The sequence below is a fragment of the Choloepus didactylus genome, chromosome 23 (genome assembly GCF_015220235.1).
Source record: "Choloepus didactylus isolate mChoDid1 chromosome 23, mChoDid1.pri, whole genome shotgun sequence".
Taxonomy (NCBI): Eukaryota; Metazoa; Chordata; class Mammalia; order Pilosa; family Megalonychidae; genus Choloepus; species Choloepus didactylus.
In genome coordinates this window covers 19,431,560-19,447,036 of record NC_051329.1, presented here as the reverse complement: position 1 = coordinate 19,447,036, position 15,477 = coordinate 19,431,560, and the positions used below count along the sequence as shown (strand labels likewise).

General features: G+C 45.9%; 1 protein-coding gene across 3 annotated transcripts in view; it reads right to left on the bottom strand.

Moving 5' to 3' along the window:
* Positions 1-12,096, bottom strand: part of UNC119B (unc-119 lipid binding chaperone B) — a 39,085-nt gene extending 26,989 nt beyond the window's left edge. For 2 of the 3 annotated variants that reach the window (XM_037816793.1, XM_037816794.1), the window contains exons 1-4: positions 11,820-12,096; positions 9,199-9,312; positions 6,849-6,960; positions 6,545-6,717 (exon numbers count right to left, since the gene is read on the bottom strand). In XM_037816793.1, coding sequence (XP_037672721.1) covers positions 6,545-6,717; positions 6,849-6,960; positions 9,199-9,312; positions 11,820-12,063 — 643 coding nt within the window. In that variant the 5' untranslated portion in view covers positions 12,064-12,096. Of the gene's footprint in view, positions 1-1,007; positions 4,726-6,544; positions 6,718-6,848; positions 6,961-9,198; positions 9,313-11,819 lie in introns of those variants that run through there. The other variant, XM_037816796.1, reaches the window with a different exon arrangement.
* Between the last annotated feature and the right edge of the window lie 3,381 nt (positions 12,097-15,477).

Genomic DNA, 15,477 nt, shown 5'->3' with positions numbered 1-15,477 from the left:
TTCTGCGACGAGAGCCCCAAACCTGGAATGGGGTTCTGCCTGGCACTGTTGCCAGCAGGGCGCCAGTTACACTAGCATCCTCGTCAGGATTGCCTTCACCTTACCCAAGAAACTATGGAGAATCCACTTGCCTGACAAGGATGTGCCCTCAGCACCAGGGGACAGCTGACCTTTACCCCCTCCTGGGCACCACCCATCCCCTTCCAGGCAGGCCAACCCCTTCCACTGCCATTTTTGCCCCTCAGAACTCAACCAGACATCTGTCCCCCAGCCCAAAATTCTGTCTTCCTCCAAGACCTTATTCTACTTCCTAGGGGAGAACAATCAAGAGATTCAGCAAAAACCCTTAGTATGTTACCTTTCCCAGAGAGCCTCTAAACGCATGGTACTTTAAAGTGGAACAAATGACAAAGGCTCTGAGATGGTCCTCACCTCTCATTCATTCCATGTAGGCACCAGCCCTGAGTGGAAGAAAAGAGCAAAAAGCAGGAGAAAAGAAGGAAAGAAAAGGGAGTCATGCATGTGGACAGAGGCCAGTAATAATTGTTTCTGTTTATATTAAATCTACAAGTTTTCCAATAGCAACTCGTTGCAAGGGGGTGAGCCATGGCGTGGTGAGAGGAAGACAACAGGACTTTCTGAGGTGATGGAAATGTCCTGTATCATGATTGTTGTAATAAAAATCTGTAAAAATTCATCAAACTGTCCTCTTACGAGAGGTGAGTTTTAATGTAGTTAAAGTATACCTTAATAAACCTAACTTCAAAACATATCTGTAAATTTCCAATTCTCAAAGCCTCACAGCAAAATGTAAACCAAAAATACTAAGCTTAAAACGTAATACTTTTCCTCAATCACCTTAGAAACCAGCTACATTCATTAAACTATTTATAGAAATGCCACATAATAGCCAAGAACAGGAGAAATTCAGAGCCATCCCCACCCTGCACCTGCTCTCCACCAGAAATACAAGGGGCCCAGCCAGTCAAGAGAAAAGAGAGGGCACACACCTTGTGAAAATCATTCTTTTATTACTGTCTCTTGTGGCAAAATAACATTTTATACAAATAAGTCACCCAGTGGACTTTGGACATAAAGACAATACAAACTGGAATGGGAATCTGGGGTGAAGTGGGAAAGAGCAGGAAAAGACAGATCAGGTCACTGATGTCTCTTCTATTCTGTGAAAAATAGATTTACAAGAAAAAAAAAATAGAATTTCACAACTTCAATGACTTCACATGATCTTTTATAAAACAAGGGGTAGATCCACTTCCACTAGATCCTTCTTATGGCTGAGATGTTCTGTGACATGGAATGCAAGTAGCATGAGGGTGACAGATAAGAGTTCAACAATTAGGCTTACAGGCTAAGTACAGCAGGCACCTCTGTATCAAGGAATCCTCATGCATTGGCAAGGAGTCTGTGCTGTGAATTTTAAGACAGTCCCCATCCCCAAACCCTAATGATGTCATGGGGAAGAAAGTGACATTACAGAGAAAAAAGAGTACCCTGGGTGCCTATTAGGGGTGGCTGGACACACAAAGGCAGGACTCACCCTGTCTGTACATCAGACACAAACTATTAAATCCTTTCCAGAAATGAGTTCTGCCTCAACTGACAAAAGAGTAAGCTGAAGATTTCCCAGTCACTCCCATGTCAAGAATCACCAGTCTGTGGTTAGCCCCAAATACCCGCAAATCATTGCCAACATGAACTGGGAATCATGTTGATGTCTTCAGGAGGTGCATGCTCCTGAAAACTACTTTCTCTGCAAGACAGCTATGAGCTAACACATAAGGAGAAGTCAACCTCCTTTAGCCCAGAACTCCTTTCAGTTGTTTCCTCTGCTTACCCTTTAGAACATATAATGAAGTAAAGCAGGATCTTCTTTGGAGAAGCTAGAAGGGCATCATAGCCCAAAGGCTCTATAGGAAAAGAGAGGCTCTCTTCTGGGAGATGCAAAGGCAGAGAGACAAGAGCAAGACGGACGTGGAGGGGGGCAGTCAGCAGGGCCCCGCTGCACCAGGTGGGCCTGCCGGGCTGCTGGCATGTGCTCCCTACAGGAACTGCCTCTCAGGTGTCAGCTCTTAACAGAGGGCATGGGCTTCCCATGCAGGTAGTTTTTTTACTGCTATCAAGAGTCCAGATTCCTTAAAACCATGGCCTCCTGAAGCAACCTCTGACTGGTTCAGAGAAAGTATGATTTCCAATTCTCTTCACAATTCAGGTACAAAAACTTTAATTTCAAACTCATTCTGGTAACATACCAGAGTGGCAGTGCTTCTCAAGAGTTCCTGAGTAGCCAGACACAGGAATCCAGAGTCCCAGACACCAGTCCTGCTGGGCACAGATTGGGTACTTGGCCTCAAAGTGGTCTCCAGTGAGACTAAGGCAAGCTACCAGGAAAGAGGATACAGCAGCACTATTCAAGCCAGAGTGCCTGCCTCCTCCATTCTCCTCCTTCCTCTTCCTAGCAAGAGCTAACACTGCAGATAGAAGAGACAATCTACTAATATATGAGATCCAGTCTGCCCTGGGACACATTTCCAACGCATGCTCTATGGAGGAGAGCTCCGGGCTGCTCCCAAAACCACATCCTAGATAATACTTCTCTATCAAATAGTAGAACCTCTCCAGATTGGGTTTCTGTTAGGGAGAGGAGGGATCGTTCTGAAGCCTGATAGGAACAAACAAATCCCACAGTGAGAAACAGGTTAGGAGACAGTGCTAATGTCTGTCCACAAATGAGGAGGGAATGATGGCTACGCAGCTTTCCCCAGCAGCATATGGGACAGAGCCACACTTAAGGCACCTGGATTTGTGGTTGATTCCAGTTCTGAGATTCACCCAGCAGCCCATTCTGCAGGGTGCATGGTCTTTCCCCTCCCTCCGTGGTTGGATCCAGTGCCAGGACACAGGAGTAATCTAGCACTTTCTCAACGAGAAAGCTGCTAGCCTATATGGCATAGTCCAGACCTAGCACAAAGCACTAGGGCAAGGTTCAAGGCCACCCACACTCTAGAATCCAAACATCGAACACTGGTCAGTGAATGCACAGGAGCTTTTGTGGCAAAGTGCTGGCCCTTCTTCCTCTAGCCAAATGTGGCCTTTCTTCTAAGCATCTTGGAACACAGCTGTCCTGTCATAATCACTGTGACACCTTGCAGTGATTACCACACACCAGGGTCCTTTCTACTGATTCCTATCAATGCGAAACAGACCCTAGCCATAGCAGCTCACTTATCAGAGGATCATAGAGTATTGGCTGAGCACCTAAAGCCACCCACAAAGACAATCAAAGAGAGCTAAGCAGGGAGAGTCTATCCATTACAGGTCTGAGGACAAAAGTAGCTCACAGGCTGTGCAAGGTGGCTTTTTGAGAACACTTTTCACTGATGGCCACCTCAGCCTATTTCACCCTTCCTCCACACATAAAACAATTCCAACTAGCAGTCTGGAGGATCAAAATATGCAATACGCAGGTCTGACCTCCAGGATGGTTCCAGAAATTACTTCAGTAGAAAGACAAGATAGGAGAACCTTCCTAAATAAGAAACATACAAAGAGTTTCAGGGGCAAATCCCCATCAAAAGCCAATCCTCCAGGCTATGCTGTGTAGAGAAAATAAAATCCTTCCCTTAGAGGAGCTCTGGGCCCTCACTGCTCTGCCTCACCATGAGCCAGACGGGCACCTGGAGCCTGAGTAATACTATCCAGGAGTCTGACCATACACATCACACATGCTGGGAACACTACTGACCACTTAGAAAACCTCCAAAGAGAAGTCTGGAATTAAAATAAAAAAAAAGCAAACAAGGCCTGCTCTGGCCTCAAATGATACTATTGGTCCATGAGCAAAACTGACACATTCTGTATCAGGAGATACTCAAATGTGAGGAGCCAGATGAAGCAGAGCAAGCTCATCTTCCCTCCAAAATGAGAACAGGAAGGCATTACCAGGCTGAACCCCTGATCCAGTCCCAGGAGGCCTGGCTGAGGAGGAGCCCAGAAGTCAGACAGATAATCAGGCCACGCCACAAATGGATCTCTCATTTCGGCAGCATTGCTTCTCCCTGGGATAAAACCTCAACGTCCTGGCACCACCCCTCCCCTGCTCTCCTGTTTCTGCTATGGGTTTAGGACTGTGCACCAGCTGAGGACAGACTGTGCTGATGGCAATGCCAGCAGTGAGGAGAGGAGTTGCCTGGAGAGAGGCCTATCTGTCAGCTTCCCACGGCCTTCTCTCTGAGCACAGCTATGCCTGCAGAGACTGAGGCTCATCGGTACAAGCAGTAGACAGCTATACCTATGTGGAAATAAGCTTGCTTTTTTATCTGGATTCCAGGGGTCTTATCCTAATCTTTTACTTTACTACAGTACCTCTGCGACCTAAGGGGCAGGGGAAAAAGGGGAACAAAAAATACTGGGGAAGAAAACACAGCACTGCTTGGCACCTCCCTTGGAACACAGACAACTGCCACCCCTGGGCAGCTTTGGCTCCCTGGGGCCAGGTTCCAGATGTGTGTTGACAAACAGCAGCTTCGGTCACCTCCTGTGCCAGGACTTTGTAGCTGCAGCAAAGCACCTCCCCCGTACACTCCTGCAACAGTTACTGGCCTCCATTATAGGCATAATCAGCCTTGTTGTGCATTATCAGCTTGTTGTCTACAAAGTAGAAGCTGTCAGAGCGGGTCTCATACGGATTTTCAATCATCAGACGAACTGCAAGTCAGGGAAAGGGGGAAAAAAAGGAGTATATGTGAGTCTGCCCCATGGACTAGGTGGGAATAAACTTAGTATCCCCTCTAAAATTCATCAGCGCTTCTGGCAAATATAAGTACATTCTGCCAAAATAATGAAGTCAGAATAGAAAAAGCCAACCCTTGAAAACTGGAGAGCACTGCTGACTACAGAGGCCCCTAAACTGAATGTGATATCAATTTCAACATACAGATGCCATCGACTCTCTGACATGCCTTCTTTAGTCATCTCCAGCCTGGATTCTTACAATCTGTCCCCCAAGGAAATGTGTTGGCACCTTTTGCTAAAATGGACCACAGAAACTTATTTAGTCTGTGCTCTTGGTGGACAAAGCAGGCCATGGCTGCCGGCCTGTTTCCTCACCTCTAGGCATTCCAGTTCCAATTCAGAACGCTGTGCCTCATTGTGCTCACTTCCCATGGGCACCTCGACAACAAAAGGAATCCTGGCTGAAAATTCCTAGGTGTGCATGAGTGGGGGGTGGGGGGAAGAGGCAAAGGGCAAGGAACCTTCTCCAGAGAGGCTTGGGTATTAACTTGCAAATGACCCAGCAATAGGTCTGATTATCTTGAGATCTGAATTTCAGTCTTCTGTTTGTTCAGGCAATCTCCCAGAACTCTTTAATCATTCTAGGGAGTAAAGACGATTAAGTCAGATCAGTTTTGAGTTAATGATTACTCCCTATTTTGAGTCCTCTGGAGAATAATGCTGTTGTTCACCAACATCCTCATAAGGTGAAACTGATTATTTAAAGTTCTTTGAATCCATCCAGGTCAAAGCTATTTTATTTATATCCAGCATACCAGCATCTAAACTCTTTTATTTTATTTGGCAACAAGAAGAAAAGTTATAATTCCTAAGTAAAAACTTGTAATGCTATACATAAACTTTTCTTGCAAGTCTTTATGTATTCCTGTCTAATTTGTGGAACGGGGTTCAAGCCAGGACCAGATGCTATCATAAACACCCTGCCCCACATCAGCAATCCTCATTCTACTTGAGAACAGCACCGCCACGGAGTAAAAAGTACCAGGTTTTCAGAATATGACAATTTGTAAGGACCTGGGACTCTGAGAAAACTCTAGGTAATCCTTCCCAACAACCCAACTAAGCCCCACCACTATTCACAGGATCCCACTCTCGTCGCATAAATGTCCTGAAGCAATTTTCCCTAACTGGTGCCAGTAAAGCCTGTTCTTCATCTCTAGTTCAAGCCCCATCTTCCCTTGCTGAGGCAAGGTAGCAGCCTTCTCCCTCTGACACCCCCTAGCTCTAACTCCAAATAATTACAGATTACTCCGAAACACAGCTTCCATCATGTCACTCCTGCTCTAAAATTTAAACAGCTGCCTATTTCCTGCCTATTAATAGTATATCTAACCAACTCGCTACTTCAAAGAATGGGAAAGAGGAGGAGGTCCTCAGACCTTTGATTCTATTTAGCCTACAGGTTCATATCTAGCTCTGATTACGGGTAAAAAGTGAAGGACTAAGGGAAAAGTGACTAAAGCAGTGGAAAACCATGACTAACAGTGAACAGGAGAGGGGCTTTATCTAACCGGAGTCCCAGGGATTGTCAAGGACCTCTTCTAGTCTCCCTCAGCCACTCCCTTTCCCAAAACAAGCATCTAAAATGGGTGGCTGTGTCACTAAAACCATCGATGCCCCCAAACAGGCAATCAGAGTTTGCCATAGAAGATGGGAGCAACATACGTTTCACATCATTATTTCCTTCTAGCTCCAAGAATCTAGGATGTTGTAGTTGTCAGGGGATACATACTGACATCCTCAGAAAGCTGGGGAAACTCGTAGATATGTTCACAAGTGTTCCTACTGCTGGGAATGCAGAAGCCAAAATCAAAGTCAAAGTTTTTCAGCAAGCGTTCCCGGAAATAGTGCCGTTCGATCATCCGGAAGTTTGACACAGGTTTGTCTCCCACTGTGAACTCCACTCTGCAAAATAAATCTCCGTGAACCTTATTTTGCCTTCCTCCCTCCTCTAAAGCCAACCCAAAACCCAACCAAGAGCATTCTTCTCTGTGAACAAGCAGAATGCTCTCCCCTTGGGAAATACTTGTACTCACGTAGCCCCGACTGTCCGGAGGCGGAGAAAGGCTGGTGTGAACTGATAGCGGACAAAACGCCCCGCACTGATATCTACGTCTCCACCTTCCTCCTCCTCCTCCTCCTCCTGGTCTGAAAGAGATACAGAACCTTCAGTGCCCCATCCTGGCACCGCCAGGAAGCCCAAGCAGCACAATGACCACCAATGAACAGTACTAACACCGATAGAAGAAGGCCAGTATTTACTGCATTTGCTAAATGCTGGGCCTTGTGCAAAACACTTCAAAGAATCCTCACAGCAACCCTATGAGGTGTTATTATTATCTCCATTTTACAGATAAGGAAAGTGAAGTTCAGGGAGGTTGAGTAACGTGTCCAGAGGCATCCAAATAGAAAATGGAGGGAGCTGGAATTTAAATCAAGGTTCACCTGATTCAGAGCCTGTTCTTAAATATTAAGCCATCTGCCTTTTATATGATTTAGGGCTTGGACCTTACCCTGAGGGTGAAGCCTGGAGCAGAGCTTGGGTACTGGGCCCTTGACATGGTCCTTATTATACAGACTAGGTCTGCTGTTGACCAAGTTGTAGTGTTAATCACTGAACAAACGAACAAGACTACAAAAGGTAAAACTAGTCAAAAGGCTCCTTTTCAAGAATGTGAAACTTTCTGACAGACAATGACCTAAAAAGCCTTGAGATACTGTACTTCCTTGGAGTGATGACTATTACAGGCCATACCAGGCCCAAAGCTCTGACCACTTGGGAAAGAGTGAAGCAAATGGGCAGTGGACCAACCATACGGCACCTGAGGGACCACAAGGTTGATGATGTTCTCTAGTCTAGCCCATCCCTGAACCCAGGAGATGAAAGATTGTAAGGTGAATTAGAGAATCATTCTAATGTGGACAAGGAGTTAGTTTCCTCTGTAGCCATCCAGGGTCTAGCAAGGGTGTTTTCTCCAGTTCTAAGCTGAAGCTGGGTACAGAGTAAGAGAAATAGTCTTCAGCATCCAGTCATCACTGCCTCTGTGACGAGCCCTAAAAGCAACTGGGCAACCAGGCCAAGTGTGGGTTCATCCAAGGGACTCCAGAGACTTTGCCCCTGTGATGTGATTCAAAGGAAGTCAGATCAATTCTCTCAGGGATTCAAACTCATCAGAACATGGAGCAGGGTACAGGTTCATTGTGAGGTTATTCTGAGTGAATCAAGATCCTTATGAATAAAGCCTGTAGAGGAGAAAATCAAGGTCACTTATAGAATCTATAGCTGACCCTCTTGAGACAGTTCAATTTTGTACTTAAATGACTAGACTGAGCCCCGACTGATCCAAGTCCACACACTTGTGGTAGCCCCGGGTCCCCTGAAATATCCTAGGTACTGGGTGGGACATGTGACTTAGGAACATGACCACCACTGGCCCAGAAAACTAACTGGGTCTTTATGTATTCTTTAGGATAGCAAAAAAAAAATATTGGGTGGGGGTGAGACCAGGGCCCTAGCCTTATTATTCTGAGCTGAGACTATAGAGGTCTTTAGACTTATCGGGGATAATACCTACCTTACCAAATTTACAGGCTCTTTCTGAGTAGCAAATCAGATAAGAAAAGCTTTGCAAATAAAGCTATAAAGCTATTATTACAGAACATGATTGATGATCCATGCTGGTTTACTAATAACTGCTCTCCAGGGGGCGCTAAATCCCCAGTAATGTGATCCAAAACTTAATGTGTTCCTCAAGCCAGAAATGAATCACCCTGGAACTAGATCACAAGCACGGGAAGAGTCTATTCAAAGCTAACTTAAGGAATCCAAGCTCTTGGCTTTCTGCTCCAGAAAATGGTAGAGATTAAATCAAAACTAGGACTTACTGGGAAATCAAAAGCACTATATAAAGAAAAGTGAATGAGAAGACCAGGGTGAAACTGCCTCATGTCTGGACTGGAATCTCTCGTATCACCCTTCCAGAGCGGCCCCAGGATGCAAAGCTCAGGTGAGCTTTCTTCACTACACTTTAATTTCAAGGATTCCTTTTGTAATTGGAGGCAATATAAGATGAAAGAGCAGAAGACCCTGGGAAAGTCACTTGGAAATTCTGTGCCTCCGTTTCCTTACCTGGAAAATGGGGATAAAAACAAGTTGATGTGCATAAAGATGTGTAACAGTCACTAGCACAGAGTAGATACTCAGAAAACATCAACCTTGCAACACAACTTCAAACCAGCATGCCTGGCAGGACAGGCTATGGGAGGAGGCCATGGAAATGGAATACGCTGGAGACCAGGACACGGCATGCAGTGGCACCTAAACATTAGACCTCTGAAGGCCTTTTGCTCCAACTGTCAAGTGATCGTTACAGTATTGAGGCCTACCTGCAACACAGGGTTTGGCAATCTCAAAAAGCACTGTCCCTGTCTCCAAATCTCGAATTTTGAAGCGTGTGAAATCAATACTGTAGATGTTGTCTTCAGGTTTACATAAATAGTCTGCAAATGAGAAAGGGACCAACACTGTTAAACAATTCTCCAAAACTCCCATTTATTTAATTCTCAAATTTTGATGCAAACTCAAGCACTTTCTTATATAATTTGTCTTTTGCCCCAAAAGTTCCTCTTATGTTGTCACAAGCAAAAGCTGTATGGAGAGAATTAGGAGATCCACGAAAGAAAAAAGAGCACCCTGGGCTTGGATAAAAGATCATCGTAAAACTTTTAGAAAAAGGGGATTTCTTTGGACACACCTCAAAATGGCCTACAAGCTTTTCACAATCTGTCAACTTGGATGTTACAACAGGATAGACTTTTTTTTAACCCATTTAAAAACATTAGTACTGATCTAATGGGTAATATAGCGCTTGCTTGCCAACCACAAATATTATAAAGCAGGGGTCAGCAAACGTTTTCTGTAAAGGGCCAGAATGTAAATATCTGCAGGCCATGTGGTCTCTGTCACAACCACTCAATTCTGTCATTGTGGTGCAAAAGGAGCCTTAGATAATATGGAATCAAATGAGCTGCATTCCAATAAAACTCTATTTATGGATATGGAAATTTGAATCATATAATAATTATATGTCATAAGATATCATTCTGGGTTTTTTTTTTCAGCCATTTAAAAATCTGAAAACCATTCTTAGCTTGTGGGCCATACATACCCAGTCCAGATTTGCCTGGAAGGACATTTGTAAGGGACAAAGCCAAGAAGGCCTATAACCTGAGCACCTTGCCAGAAAAGCACCCATCACAGCAAACTGCACCGTGAAGCTACAGGTTGAACTCTTCCTCCTTCGTTGCTTTCTTCCTGCAATGACTCCTGACAGCATCTCTGCACAACTCATTTTGGCCCTTTTTCTTATGTTTCCTGCTTATGTTAGCTATTTCATGTTTTACAAGCTGTCTCTCTCGTAAGATGGCAAACTTGGTACCTACTGATTATTGTTACTCTAAAAAAAAGAAAAGGCTAAGATTTGTTCTATGTGTCTAGAAAGTACTCAAAAAACAACTTGCTGAACAGGAAGACAAAAAAAACCTCTGACCTGTGGCCTGGGTAACAGCACCACTCCTAAGTTTCAAAATAGGACCTGAGTGCCCACCTAGAATAATGCTTAAGTCCAGGTATTCAAATGGCTTAGTATCAAGAGAAAGCATGAGGTTAGAGAAGTCGGGTGCTGAGCAAACTCTGAGTCCCAAATGAAAAGTGGGTCAGAACAGCAGCAGTTTTCACATTGTTTCAACGAAACTGAACAGCAAGAACCCTTTAAACATACACTCCAGCATGCAAAGAGCAGCCCCAACCCAAACAGTAAGGGAAAATGAGGACCATCAATATATCCAGAATCAAATCAAATCCACTTTAGGAGACGGGAACTCTTTTCAACCCAGGCTGGACCAAGGCTCACTCCTACAAGCCCCCATCCCCAAGTCACCAGAGCTGCCACCAGTTCCCTGTGGTACACCCGAGCAACCCTGGGCTGCTAACACTAAGACAGCCTTGGATCCACGAGGAGAGTGCTGGCCTTTAGAAGTCTGGACCTTAGGGGGGAAATGGGCAGGGCAACCCAGGTTTAACTAGGTGACTGCAAACTCTTGGGGACAATAGCAGCAAAAGAAAGGGCACGCAGTCAGGGCACGGCTTGGAAAATAACAGAAAAAGGGAGGAGATCCAGGACAGGGGGCGGGCAACACATTCCTTCCCACCCTCCCTGTATCAATGAACAGGTGCAAGAAACACATTCCTGAAACTCGGACGTAACTCCTCATTCACTAGAACCAATGTTAAAAGCAGGATTCACATTTCAAATTTTATACACAAACTGAAAACTTTAATATTTCTGATGTGGCACTGTTATAAATTTGCATAAAATGCCACGGCAATGTGTTTGAGGAAGGAAGAGTCCACCTGCACACAAAGGGGCAAGGCTTGGGACAAAAGGGGGGAGGGGGTCACCGGAGGCTGGGGTGGGGGAAGGGCTGTCAGGGGCCGGAGAGGAGGGAAAAGCCGAGGGAGAAAGCAGGTAGAGGTTCTGGCCTGGTACAGGGCTGCGGAAGCTGGGGTGGTCGGGTTGAGTGCGGCCTGGCTGAGCGGAAGCCTTAGTTACGGCTGGGGAGGCTCAAGGCTGAGGGGATAAGGGGCCCACTTACTGAGGGACGGCGGCCCCGGGGCAGGCTGCAGGGGCCCCCGACACAGCAGGTCCAGCTGAGGTGCGGAACCGCCCGGCCGGAGGGGCCCTGCTGGGGCCGGCCACGGGGTGGCTGGCGTGGCCGGACTCGGGGGGATTCGGCTAAGCTTCAGCGGACCCTCTACCCCATAGGGTCTAGGTGAGGGGTGGGGAGGGCGGACCCGGCCGGGCGGAGCAGCGGGAAGCGCGGCCTGGCCCACCAGGACGCCTGGGTGGACCCCCGGCCGGCCGAGCGGAGAGCGGCCGGGGCTGTTGAAGGCTACGGGGGTCCCGGGGCCCGGCGCGAGGGGAGGGCGCGCGCGGCCCGGCACTCACTCTCGGTGACCCGGCTGAGGCGCAGGACGTGCTCCGGCCGGATGGTGTCCAGCGCCAGCAGCTCCTGCTCCGTGACCGCTGTCCCGCTGCCGTCATCGGTCGCGTGATGGGGCGCCTGCCGCCGCGCCTTGAGCCGGTTCAGGACGCCGCCGCCCGCCTTCTTCTTCTCCTCCTTGCCAGCCACCAGCGCCCCGGGCCCAGCGGCGGACCCCGCGGCCGCAGCCTTCGGGTTCGACCCGTTCATCGCTCCGCCGCCAAGATGGCCGCCGCCTCCACAGCGCCGTAACTATGGAGAGGCGGGGGCGGGGCCGGGGGGACACCTGGGCGGGGCGGGGCGGGGGGCGGGGCCGGGGCGGGGCCTGCGGGGAGCAGGGCGGAAGCCCTTTCAACCTCGGTCCAGCCCTATGGAGAAGGCTGGGTTAGGGGTCCAGCCTTATGGAGAGGAGTGGCTGGGGCCTTAGAATCCCCGAGACTCTCCACCAGGTCCCCAAAGTCACCCCAAGTATTTTAACAATGTCTCATAAGGTCAACTGACATTGTCATATAAACGGTGGACAAAGATCTTAAGAAAATATTTTTTATTAATCTTTGGTATAGAATCTAAGTTTAAAACAGTGCTTGCAGCAAAAGTAGCTTCTTTAAGACAAGCCTTCCAATTAGATTGCCAACCCCAAACCCTACTCTGCTAGGCATTGGACTGGGCTATATGGAATTTAAGAATATGAGGGCAAGGATTGGGTCTGATTCATTCACCACTGTATTCCCAGCAGTCTAACTAATTAATGCTTCACACAGGGTAGGTGCCCAATAATGATTGAATGAAAAAAATGAATACATGAATGAATGTTGTGAATGAAAGCCTGAACAGTCCCTGCCCTGGAGGAGCTCCCACTTTTGTTGGGGTAGACTGTGCAGAACACAATTCATTATGTCATGTGGCCCTTCTCCTTGACCAAGTATGAATGAACTAGAAGACAAACCAGACTCTGCTAAAGTCTATAAAACAGGTGGAGCAAAAGTGCTATGAGAGCACACACGAGTAGTTTGTTTTGACCAGGGTGTGAGGGTTTGGGGGACCAAGAGGAGGCTTCGTAGGGGTGCACCGAACCTTGTAGGTGTACCATGATTTCACCAAATGGAGAATGCAGGTAGAGGAAAGGCTACTTACACCCCAGATAGAGTCATGAAGGCATCTGGGCCTGGTCCTTCTCTAGGGATTCTGGATCCATACTCTTCTGTATTGGAGACCCAAGCTTGGCTGATGGAGTGTGTCTGCTAGGTCTCAGCCACACTTAGACCAGAGTGAAGCTCCACTGCTTCCTCATGGTCAGTCTTGTGACCTGACTTATCCCAAGCCTTGCCTGGTCCCTCTCACCTCGTGTGAGGGGCTTGGGTGGGGCTGAAAGCCCCAGTCGTCTGGTTTCTGGATAAAGCCCAAACCTGACTCTGCCCCAGAAGCTGGCTGGGTGGAACAGTATGTTGTCAAGTTCCTATCTAAATGCTGCTCTGTCTTTGTGAGATTAAAAACTGCCCACCAAATCTTTCAGGGAGATTTTAACAAATGTGTAGAAAGAATAAAATTCTTTCCCTTTGCAAATAAACTCTTAAAACCACTCAACAGTGAGTAGTTCCTTAAAAATTTCTGGAACGTTTAATATGCTACTGGATTGTGAATTGCCAAGAGTGGGTTTAGCATGCAGGCATTTCCCACTCACTTGCTCACCAAACCTTTGTTCTCAGAGCACCAAGACTAGAATTACCAGGATCCCATCTTTTTTCTTTCTGGGGATGATGGCAAATTTATTAACCCCTTTACCTACAATTCCACATCTAGGAATTAAACTGACATGTAAGCACAAAGATATTCACTGCAAGATCATTTGTAATGTTGAAAAATTACAAATAAATTACAGTTGCAACCATTCATACTATGCAGCTGTTAAAAAGAATGAGACTGATCTACATGTACTAATATGGAAAGCTCTCAAAGATGTATTAAGTGAAAAAGAACAAATCCCAGAATCCCATCTTGTTTGAAATAAAAAGTATATGAATATATACATGTGTATTTGTAACTGTAAAGGAAGAAGTCTAGATATACACTAAAGTGTTAACTGTGGTTTCCTCTGGGAAGGAGAATATTGGAAGGGGCTAAAAGGAGATATATTCACCTTTTACACTATTTAGCACTACTTCTGTACTACTTTATCACAGCAAGCATACGATCATGGACTGCTTGTACACTTTTTAAAAATGAAAGTATCTTGGGATGTGTATGTGGAAGGCAGACTTTAGGCCACAGTAGGCTTATTTTCTCTTAAAATTTAAAAGCAACCTTAAACTTTATTCACCCTTGTCTGCTCAAAAAAATACTGTGAAATGCAGAAGTCATATGAGTTGTGGTTAAAAGAAGTACACTATGTCTTTAGGAGACTAGAAAACACCAAAAAAGAGAGAGAGAGAGAAAATATTTGTATATTAAATTTTTTAAAAGGGTAGGAAGGAAAAACTGGGACTGTAACCTTCAACTGCTCACCAAATCTTCCTAAGGAACATCAGAAGACACTTTTAAAAACGCTTTTTGAAAATTACATATACTAACACCCTGGGTTGGGGGAGAAAAATAGAAAATTACTTAATTAAATAAATAACCCCAAAGTTTTCCTGGTCTAGATGGGGGAAGATTGGAGTAGAAAGGCTGGCTTCCCCGTCACCCCAGTTTAGTGCTCTGCAGTCCCTCTCCAGCTGGTTGTCTTCCTCGCTCTAAGAGGTGTGGCAATAGCTGTTTTCCAGTGCAGTACCAAAGTAGTTAGGCAGTTCACCTCAAATCAGGCCAGACAGGTGGGACTCAGAGCTGATGCAGCCAAAGTAAGCAAATCATCAGAGGGCTTTTTTTCTGCCCGGACTAGGAAGTTCAGTCCTCCTGCACGCCCTAAAGATGGCATGCAGAGAATCAGCAAGTCATGGCTGGGTTTGTAGGCATGCCTTGTGGTCTGGGACTGAGAGAGGTAGTAATTTCCCTTGCACTCAAGTCACTTCGCTCCCTGACTGAGAGCTATTTTAAAAAGCATTAATTTATTATTTATACCCCACCTGTTTCTAAAAGGGATTCTGGCATGTTCCAAAGTCATATAGCAAAAGACTGGTGAATGAAAATTCATAGTCTTGTTGAAGGCAGTATTTTCATAATTTTGAATGCACCTCCTCTTTGATCTAGCAATTCCTTAAAAGAATTCTAAAGAAACACTTGTACATGTGCATAAAGATGTATATATGAACATATTCACTGCAGCAGTTTGTACTGGCAAAAATTAGCACTATCTTAATATCCACCAACAGCGGATTGGTAACAGAGATAACATTCTAACCATAGAACACTGTGCAGCTCTTGAGATTGAGGAAAATCTACAAGGGCTGACATATCTTTATGCACTGACACCCCAAGACATATCAAGTAAAAAAGAGAGCTGCACAATGGTATGTACATATATATGTATAATATGTAAATATCTATTATGTATAATATGTAAATATCTATAACAGGATATACACCAGGCAGTCACCTGCATTATCCTCTAGAGATTAAGGGGTCTGGATGGGAACGATGACCTTTCACATTTTGTGCGTGCACATGCACTCTCTCTCTCTCTCTCTCTCT